A 10,516-nucleotide genomic window follows, 5' to 3' on the forward strand; every position below is an offset into this window, starting at 1 on the left:
AGCAGCACACTTATAAGATGGAAAACTCCCTTCTTGAGAGCATGGAGGCAGAAAGGGATCTTGGAGTCATTATTGACTCCAAGGTGAACATGGGCCGACAACATGAGGTCACGGCTGGCAGGGCTACCCGGACCTTGTCATGAATCCACAGGTGCATCTCGAGCAGGTCCAAGGAGGCAATCCTCCACCTCTATGAGACACTGGTCAGGCTGCAGCTGGAGTACTGCGTCCAGTTCTGGGCGCCGCACTTCAAGAGGGATGTGGACAACATGGAGAGGGTCCAGAGGAGGCCACCCGCGTGATCTGGGGACAACAGGGCAGACCCTACAGTGAGAGACTGCGGGACCTGAACTTGTTCAGCCTTCACAAGAGAAGGCTGAGGGGGGACCTGGTGACCGTCTGTAAACTCACTAGGGGGGGACCAGAAGGGTTTGGGAGAGACCCTGTTTCCCTGAGCGCCCCCCCGCATAACAAGGAATAACGGCCACAAGTTGTTGGAGAGGAGGTTTAGATTAGACATCCGCAAGAACGACTTCACGATCAGGGCAGCTAGGATCTGGAACCAACTTCCAAGGGAAGTAGTGCTGGCTCCTACCCTGGGGGGCTTTAAGAAGAGGCTTGATGCCTACCTGGCTGGAGTCATTTGAGCCCAGTTTTTCTCCTGCCCAGGCAGGGGCTCAGACTTGAAGATCTACAAGGTCCCTTCCGACGCTACTTCTATGAGTCTATGAAAGGCAATGGCATGAACAGCCTCCAACCACATCCTGCATGGGGAAATTGCCCCAGGGCGCCTGGGGGACAGGTGCTCCAGCAGCCCCAGAACCCACACATAGCTGGTCCTAACACCACTTGGGGAAACGACCCAACAGCAAGGGGGTCGGCCAGTCAAGCTCCAGCTGGCAAGGGCTCAGTGGGTGGGAGCTTGGAGAACTCAACCTGCAGCATGCGGGAAGAGCTCAGCTTGCCCACAAGCATCCCTAGAGCTACCACCCATTGTGGCACATAAATCATAAATGCCGACCCACTCCGGGGCAGTGGTGGCAGCCTGCAAAGTGCTCAGTTTCTGTGTCAGGCTCTGCTCCTTTTTGAAGCACTGGATTTCAGGGTCAATGTTCCCCTTGTCTGGTCACATCACGGTCAGTGACAAAGGGCCAAATGCTGCCCAGCTTTGTGCTGGGTGGAAACAAGATGTTGGAAGCCTCTTCTCTCCCACACACTTGCACCAGGGCAGGAGGTGCCTGTAGTTAGGCATTGGGCTCTTTCAAGCTCTGGCCAGCACAGCCAGAGAGAGGAGATGGCCCCAAGGGGACTGGCCCACGTTGCCCTGCTTGCATCTGAAGGCTGGCACTGGAGACCACCCTGCTGCACCTTTCGTTGCAGTCAGCAGGCTTTTGTTGTATGGTCTCCCTCGGGCCCCAGAGCCCGTCAGCCCAGGGCTCTGTTCTGTCCAAGTCAGGTGCATGAAGTTACCCAAAGACAGCCTCATGTTCCTTCTGCATTTCAAGATTTCAAGGCCCCACTCAGAGGAACCACTACAGCCTGCTGGAATCACGCCCGTCTGCCTGCTCCATCCTAGGCTGGAGTTTACAAAGGGCGGGGGTCAAGAGCCATCTGCTCAGCTGATCCAAAGTTGCAGGGCCTGCCCTTCGTTTGCCCAAGGAGGTGGAACTTTGTCCATCGCCCACTGTGAGGAGGTGCTCAGCCAGCAACACGCTGAGACCTAGCTGCAGGTAGTCAGCAGTTACGAGCCTGCCTGGCTGGAAGCCTGGGGGCCAGCTGTAACAAATGACCAGCAAACCAGAGTGGAGCCGCAGACAGTGTTAAGAGCTGCAGGGCTGGAGAGCCAGGGAGAGAGGAGGCTGGCATACCAAGGGAGAAGCCTGGAGTCAGAGTCACACCTCTGCTTCTCCCTCATCTGCCTTTCCTGGAGGTGGGGAACTGCAGCTTTAAGGGGCTCTTGTAAGATCTGGATCTACCTGAGCCGCCTTAGGAGCTCCTGTTATGCAAGGCAGCTCTGGATACAGCTGCAGAAGTGAACCCCGGTTATCTTTAAAAGACCCCTTGGCTCTGGCTGATTTCTGAACAGTGTCCCAGTGTGCGTGTGCGGCAGGGAGCAGAGTGATTCATGCCCCAGACCAGAGGGAGGGACCCCAGGTCCTTCAGTATTTGCAGTTCTGGTAGAAGTCGCTTCACACAAGATGATGCTTGATGATAACTTTCCGGAGGGGACTATGATGTGGCTGCCTGCAGTACTAGGGGACCGTTCGGTGGCCCAGGAGTTCCCTTCTAGCCCTATATCCAATGCTCTGATGTTTATGCACCTCTACACCAGTTTCCTCATCCAAAAAGCCAGGGGGTAATGCCTCTCCAGACACACGCACACAGAGGGGCCCTGGCATGCATCTCTCATCAACAACTAACTAAATCAGAGCTACATAGTACAAGCTTTCATAAGCAGGGGACTTATGTCACCAGATGCTATCTGAAATAAGCCCACTGCTTTCGGAAGCTCATGCTATGCATCTCATTTAGTCTATAAGGTGCAAACTTACCCTGCCTTCTCCCTGACTTCAGACTACCACAGCTAAGTACCTCTCTCATTAATGCCTGGGATCTTTTTCTGGAAATTAAACTTCTTGCTTTCTTGTTTCACTGCACAGACCCCTCATATTGCCATGCACCACGTGTGTGAGTGGTGCAGGTTGGATGCCCAGTGCAATCAGCTTAGGCCTGCTGAAGCGTTAAGGGAATGGGATACTTGCAAAGCAAAGGCTGGCTGCACAGGCAGCGGTCCACTGGGGCTCTGCAGCTTAGCTCTGTCCGTTCTGCGGGATGGTTACCGTCTGTGTTCTGACTGGTCTTTGCCCTCGCATTTCTTTGTAAGCCAGTAATGATTAAGGTTATTCAAACTGCAGTATCTCCATGAAGTCCCCTGCTTGAGGTCAATTGCAGGAATATGGCACCTGCCCCAAAAGGATTGCTGAGCTCTGGGAGATGAACGTCGCTGAATCACCTCCCTTTGCAGATCAGGCTCATCAGACGTTTGCTACTACTGTCCAAGTGCCACGTCCCTGAGACACCGGGCCTGCAGTCATTATCCTGCAGCAGTCTGCTGTGACGGTGCATGCTGTAGCAATGCTCCCTAACTGCTAGTGCTTCATCAGAAGGGACGGGAGGGGGAAAACGCATGTATTTGGCTTGGTTTTGAAAGCAGCTCTGCTGCAGAGAGGCAAGCAGGACGCGGGTAATTTGACAAGTGAAAGAAGCTGCTTTCTTCGACTGTCGGCGCGTTATTGACTTGAAAGACCTTTAATGTCTTGTGGCTTTAATCAAGAAGCGTCTTGGCCAGCGGCTGTCTGGATCTCACAATATTAATATTCAGGGGACTATTTTTAAGGCTTTCTCTAGACAGAATTGGGCACAGTTTTGATCAAAGGACACTGCAGCCATCATGGAGGGAGGCTGCAGTGACACTCAGTGTCTTGTCCTCAGGCTGGCTGGCTGGAGTGCATGAGGCTGACCCAAGGCTTGATTGCCAGGCTCAGAAAGGAAAGGAATATAATGGTTGTAGCTGAGACTGGCTCCAGCTTTCAAGGACCAGCCTGTCTCTTCAAGACCCGGGGCTTCCTTCAGGGTTGGGATGCTGGAAGGAGCCCTTGGTTACATACCCAGCAGGTCCCTGCCCTTCAGGCCTGGCCCCATCACAGAGGGGGAACAGAGGCTGTTCACTGTCCCTCTTGCAGCCCCCTCCACGCTGTCTTTTCCACTAAGCCCAGGTGGAAACTCTCTCTGCTCCACTTTAGAAGGGAAAACTGGGTCTGGAAGGCAGAGCTATACCTGGCTTCCCCTGCAGATCATAGCGCCCTCTGCACCTGTCTGCTTTGAGAGACATAACAAAACCTCAGGCAGATCTCACATGGTGCCCTCCGCACCTTGTGGCCCTTGTCGGCAAAGACCTGGCACAGTCATCACAAGTGTGGGGCCCTTTAACTGATTCTGGAGCTACGTGACAGACCTGAAGTTGCAGAGGAGGGCTGCCTGGCTGCTTAAAGGGGCTTGTGTGACCTAAGAAAGCAGAGAGCTACATTTATGTTTAACACCTGTAAGGGGTGAGAAACTGGAGTACCTGAGAAGAGGCTGAACGCATGAGTCGTGAGAGACCTGGGGTACACAAGGGACCAAGGGGGAGAAGGGGGTGCAGATCCCTACAAAAACCCAGGCAAAAATGAGGCCTGGGGGGTCTCCTGCTTATCACCTAGGAAGACCTGAGGATCTCCCGAGAGACTTTCTGAATACCTGGCTCCAAGAAGACACTCTGTCCTCAGGATTACGTAAAATCTATGCAAGGCTTTCTCGTGTCTTTTTGGCTTGTTATTTTGCATTTTAAGTGAGGATAAGTGGTGCATGCTGTCACTGCATCTTACTGGGCTGTGCCTTAGCTTAGGCAGAGTGTTTCTGTTGTTCTTTGTCGCATACTTGAAATTGCAAATTGCTGTCCTCAATAAATGCTTTCTTCAGAGAACGGACTATTCTTTCTCAAGCATTCACGAATTCAGTGCCACTACATAATGCGAAGTCTGGTAACACCCCTACCAGGAGGCAAGCTGTCTTGCAGGGGTGGCCACACATGCATGTCTTACCCTAGGCAAAGGGCAGAGACTCAGAGAAATAGAGACAGAAGAGACCAGTAATAAGGTTACAAGGCCTTACCATTCACAATGCTGATCCTACTGACTTTAAAGGGAGCGAAGGAGCTGTGCGCCATGCCAGCTCAGGCCCACAGCTCCCAGGCAGCAATCGTTCCTAACGGGGAAGCCAGAATCATTTTAAAGGGACTGTAGCCATTGGAAAAAAATGTCAAGTGGAAATTTGAAATCTGCCTGAGGTTTTGTTACAGACTAAATTTAAACTTTTCCATTCTGCTTAGCTCCTCAAGGCTTTCCCTTCACTTGTTCATCTGGATAATTACACATGGGGAATGTGTATTATAAGCTGAGCTGAAACCCCCCCTACTGAATACTGTGACATCTGATCACAGGCACAGAAGTTTTAAAGCTAACTCAGACTCCAGAGCCGGGGATGGCAGCGTCTGTCTGAAGCCTTGAATGCTGCCTGAGGTGTGCTTGGGATATTTTTCTCCTATTGAAGCAGAGATAAATGTGTTCTCTGGAAGCCAGCAGAGCTGTTATGATGGTCAAACAAGGAACCTGTCTAATAAAGCATGACACATGATAACAAGGCAGCTGGCGAGAGGGGCATGAGGCAGTGCAGTGGGATACGGAGAGGCCTGGAGACTTCTGAGGCTGCAGCATGTGTTTGTAAAGCTGGCCAGCAGCACTCCAGCCTGCACCAAACAACACCAACCTGGCACAAAACCATCCCTCTTCTCCCCGCCCGGGTGATGGATGGATGGCCACCAAGACTCTAATAATTCTGCTGGATTTTACTGGGTTGCTGACAGAAGTGCTGTGTATCAGCTTAATGTAAAAACCAGTAAGGGGATATTTTTCCCATAAGAGGCTCATAATAGGCTGAAAATGGGGCTCTGCCATGCTGACAGCCTCAGCCAGGCTGGGATGGCACTTTTTTAAAACCCACTGGAACCTAAAGTGTTCAGAGAGATTCGTTAGGAGCAAGATACTGAGGTGCTTCCTGGGTTTTTGCTTTGTGCTTTCTCAGGCAGTGAGGAGCTTTTGTCGTTCTCTCTCCTCCCAGGTATTTGGAGGCCACTGAAACCTTACAGTGCCCAGCAAAGATGCCCTCAAACATGATGGGCTGCCTGTATGTGCTAGCTCCCTCGCTAGAAGCAGGGCACCCAAATCTGCCTAGCACTGGGGCACGCGCTGCCAATGAGGCTGCCCCAGTGGTGCAGAGCCCTGAGGTAGCTCAGGGAGCCCCAGGGCATGTTTGAGGGCACCACTGCTGGGCACAGTAGGTTTGCGGCCTTGGCATGACTTACCAAAAGCACTGCCATTTCCCATTGACTGCCCATTGGCTAGGAACTGCTGCTGTCCAAAGGATTTACAGCCACAACTGGGGTTTCAAAGCCTTGCTCTGAACTGTCCGGGTCTGTGTGTCTCCAGCTCGCCTTCCACACAAATCGGAGCAATTCATAAACAGCCAGCAAGGAGGCTGTTTGGAGCCATGGGTTCATATGAATGCAGGAGCAGTTTGTCCTCTATGTAAAAGGGCAGTAGATAGGCCTGTGTGTAATTAAGATAATGATGTCTTGGCTTCAGAAATGCTATTAACCAGGCTATTTTCTGAAATTCACTGTAATTGTGCCGCAGCTAAAAAATTAACATATTATCATGCTGTTTGTTGGCAAGTTCTATCCCTCCGGATAGAAAAATGCCTTTCTGAAATTTTCTTCTCAAATCCCTGTAATAAATGATTAATCTATAGCTCCGTCCCTGCAGAGAACAGCTTTCTGCTCAGCTCCCGACTTGAAGTCTTGCCCCTCCTTTCAGTCACAACTCAGGTGGCAAAGTCACCTTAGGGAAGCCCCTGGGCAGCTCACTGGACATGTGCTTCTCTGTCCAGCAGAGAGAAGGAAAACAGGCCACCTCCCCGATGTGAACCATTTCATAGCGATGGGGCTCCAGCCTTCTGGGGCAGAAGCAGTGCAGCCCAGCTACTTATGCCATGTGTTGTAATAAAAAGGGCTTAGCACACAAACATAAAGCATGGGAAAGTGAACAAAAGCTTATAAAATGTTCCAGCCATCCAAAATGGTAATGACTGATGGGAAAGAGAGATTGAATCTGTCCGAAGAACGCAGCCCTTGGACTACCTCAGCAGGCTGGGTTGTGATCATGTCTGGGGAACTAGGAACCAATGGACCAGTATGGGCATGCTGGAAGTGAGGCCTTGTGGTGAATGAAATGGGTGTACGAAATCCCCCTTTTTGGGATCCTCAGAGAGAAAGACTGCATAGGAGGGGATTTACAACTAAGAGATACTTGGGGGTGAGGGGAGACCATCACTCTGCATCATCCAGAGACACTGTCCCTCATTCATCAACCTTAAAGATCAGCACATCATCAGGACTCCATGCCGCAGCACGGCAATGGGGATGCCCTCCCCATCCAGCAGCACAGCAGCCGCTAGGAGCCCAGCCAAAACCCCAAGACCTGCTTTGTTTCTCTTTCCCTGCAATGTTCCTTTCTGCCCCGTCACCTGCCTCCTGTTAGCTCTTTCTCCCCCCATCTCTCCCTCTCTCTCAACTTTCCACAGAGTACACTGCACAGCCGGATGGGGTGAGCTGGCCCATCTAGCTCTGCCCACCCAGAGGAGGGCTGGCAAAGGAAAGGCAGACGCTGTCCCAGACAGGAGTACTGGACCAGAGTCCAGGGTAACTGCTCTTGTGGCTGATCTGCAAGCCCCAGACAACCTTCTGCCCTGGGAATATCTACAGAAAGCAACATTGCTTTCTCCCTTGTACTGGTTGTCCTTGCCGAAGCAGAGGAAGTGACCATCGTTCAGAAGTTAAGGTTGAGCAATGCAACGTTCCTCTCCAGCAGGAAGGACTGCTTGGCACAGGAAGAGATTTTAACCAAGATCCTTGCCCCCCTGCTTTACCTGTTGAATGTTTGGGGGTTAAGTCTTGTGTTGTGTCAAGGCTGACTCTGTAGTTTTGCTAAGAGGTTGGACAATGGGTTTATACAGGATGGATTGCATAGGGATGATCCTGCTGACTCAGGCAGGTGGTGGGACTAGACCTCAAGAGGTCCCTTCCAACCCTGCTTTTCTGTAAGGCTATGATTCTGTGAACAAGTGCCTTTGAAAGGCTGATTACATAACCATCCTGTCCCTTTCCAAGTGCTCCTTCTTTGGATTCTCTCTCCTGTCTCAGAATCAAGGCATTGAATACATTTCCAGACTCTGCCGGGAGCTGCCCGCTGCGCGGGTCATTGTAATTAAGCAGGCTCTGTTTTGCATGTGATGCTCCAAGCCCTTCTTAGTTTTCTAAAACTAATGCAGGCGGGGTCGTATTAGTATTTATTCCATCAAACTGAACACAACAGGCCCATACATAGAGGCCAGCATTTTGGAGAGGCTGACCAGATAAATAGGAAGCTGCCAGGATAGTGGTGTACACGCTCTGCTGGAAGTTAGTACACAACACTAAAGACTGAATCTCCAGTTCAGCTAACTATTGAAGTACAGGTTTAAATACTTCACGAGAGCAAGATTGCAATCTCTACAGCACCCTTGTAAGGCAGGCATTGCTGTCCCCATATTACATAGGAGCCCTGAGAAGGCTGGAGCACAGCAACAGAGGACACTGCACTGGAGCATGCTGGCTTTCCTGACATATGGCTCCTCTTCCCCAAGGCTTGAGAGCACAACAGCTGCTCAGCACAGAGCTGTTTGTGCTGCTGGCAGGGCACTGAGAAGGGGCGTGCTGTAGTATAGTATCCTGAGTGCCTTTGTTCTGCAATCCATACAGAGCTAGAGGTCCATTCTCAAACTGAAGGGCCTTTGGCAGACCCCCAAAGCCATGGGAGACTCCATGCCTGCATCACAAGGGGACTGGGAGCAAGCAATCAGGTCCTCGTTCTGGGCCTGGCTTTCAGGGGACAGGGTCCTGCACCCAGTGGGGCTCCAGACAGGTAGTGGACGGACCTGAGTGCACTACTAGGACTGAGCCTGCTGGGAAAATCATTTGGATGACAACAACTCAACAGGAAATTCAGCAATGATGGGATGTAAAACACAGCCTTTACCTTGTAGATCTTCCCTTCTTCAGTGCCAACAAGGAATAAGTAATCAATCTTCTTGTGGAAATCAAACGATGTTCCACAGCCTGGTTGAGAAGGGGAGAGTGGTCAGTCAGGGAGGTGTCATACTGCCTGGTTATTGCAGATATCACTTCTGAACATCTTAGCAGATCAACTAGAGGTCCCAAGTGAGAATCAGGCCTCACTGTAATAGAAGTGCCTACTAAGATAGCACCTGCTCCAGAGCCACAATCAGCAGAGACAGGGTAGACAAAGGGCAAGAGTGGAAATAAAGGCCCAAAAGAAGGGAAGTGATTTGGAGAAGTTCACCCAGCAGGTCAGCAGCAGAAGCCAGGTCTCCAGGTCCCTTCCCAACCCCTTGTCCACACTGCCTCTCACACTGGTTACAAGACTCAACAAAGAGGAGGATTAGAACAACTGCTCTGTGGCACCAGCGACCAGCCGAAGAAGGAAAGTTAAGCTTGGGTATACAGGTGCCTGCAAGCAGCAGCCTGATATTCTAATGCACGCCACACAGTGTGGCCGCCGGTAAAAACTCAGTCTGTACAAAAGGTAATGGTGCAAACTGGACAACAGGTATAGAAAGACATCTTGAAAGCTTCCAGCTGACAAGAAAGAAGGACAGACAACCCCCTCCCTCCAAACACAACTGAATCCAAAGCGCCTGCTAAACGGACTGCAGAGGCACTGTTTCTAAAAGAAGTTCTGGCAGCACAAATGTCCAAGTTTTCTGCTGCTGCATTTCTATAGCCAGTAACTAGGACTCCTTTTCTCTCTCCGGGGTCAGATTCTAGCCAGAAAATGCAAATCCTTTTACCAAGAGCCTTTCAAACAAGGATGCTTCAGACCTCATCTTTAACTGTTCCTCACATCTTGAAGGCCATGGACAAGTGTAACACTAAGCCATTTTAAAAGCAGGCAGGGGTGAGGCAGGAGTTACCTACATCAGTTGAATCTATAGGGCTGTTTTGTCTGTCTGCACCTAAGGAAGAAGAGTGAAGCTAAACTGCTGTATCTCCCAAAGTCTTTCACTCCAGTTTAAAGTTTACAAAGTTCAGGGTCCATTTACAGTAAAACAGACAGGACAGCTGAAACATTACAATGCTCAGCTCTAAAACACTATCATTTCCAGTGTTGTAACGGCTTGTCTATCTACATGTAAGATTTTGGATTCTAGCCCAGACCCGACCTGCTCTTTCCTACGCAATATGACAATACTTCTAGGGATTCCCGGGTGGCCCTGGGAGGTCAGACACCCCTCCTTGAAAGCACTGTCCATCACAGGGGCGGGCAAAATATGGCCCATAGGAAACATCCAACCCACCCGGCCATTTCATCTGGCCCACAGGCGCCCACCAACTAATTGGTGGGCCCAGCCCCTGTGCCTCACTCCCATTCGTGCGTGGAAGGGCCCAGCCCAGCCAGCACGTGGCTTCCCAGAGGGGCTGTTGCTGCCACTGCCGCAGCTGCGGGGGCACGTGCTCAGCTTCCCTGGTATCCAGTGGCTCATCCTCATCTCCCTGCTGCAGCGCTTGCTCTGGGCAGGGGGAGCAGGAGCTACAGCTGGGCAGGAGTGTGGAGTGTGGGGCTGGGGCTGGTGTGGGGGTGGAGGCCGTGCCCAGGGGGGCAGTGGGAGTGCAGAGCTGAGGTGGGCAGGGTGTGGGGAGGGTGGGGGGTATGGAGACCCCCACCACATTCCACCCCAGGGTGCACAGCCCCCACTGCCGGCAGGAGCAGCAGGTGGCAGGTGCTTGGGGAGCTCGTGGGCCATG

General features: G+C 51.6%; 1 protein-coding gene across 2 annotated transcripts in view; it reads right to left on the reverse strand.

Moving 5' to 3' along the window:
• The window catches only part of DNAI1 (dynein axonemal intermediate chain 1), a 239,635-nt gene that overhangs the window by 88,029 nt on the left and 141,090 nt on the right, over nt 1–10,516 (reverse strand). For both annotated transcript variants that reach the window (XM_019518064.1, XM_019518063.1), the window contains exon 16: nt 8,730–8,809. In XM_019518064.1, coding sequence (XP_019373609.1) covers nt 8,730–8,809 — 80 coding nt within the window. The remainder of the gene's footprint in view (nt 1–8,729; nt 8,810–10,516) is intronic.

The sequence above is a fragment of the Gavialis gangeticus genome, unplaced genomic scaffold, assembly GCF_001723915.1.
Source record: "Gavialis gangeticus isolate Ggan-Ray unplaced genomic scaffold, GavGan_comp1, whole genome shotgun sequence".
NCBI classification, from domain to species: domain Eukaryota; kingdom Metazoa; phylum Chordata; order Crocodylia; family Gavialidae; genus Gavialis; species Gavialis gangeticus.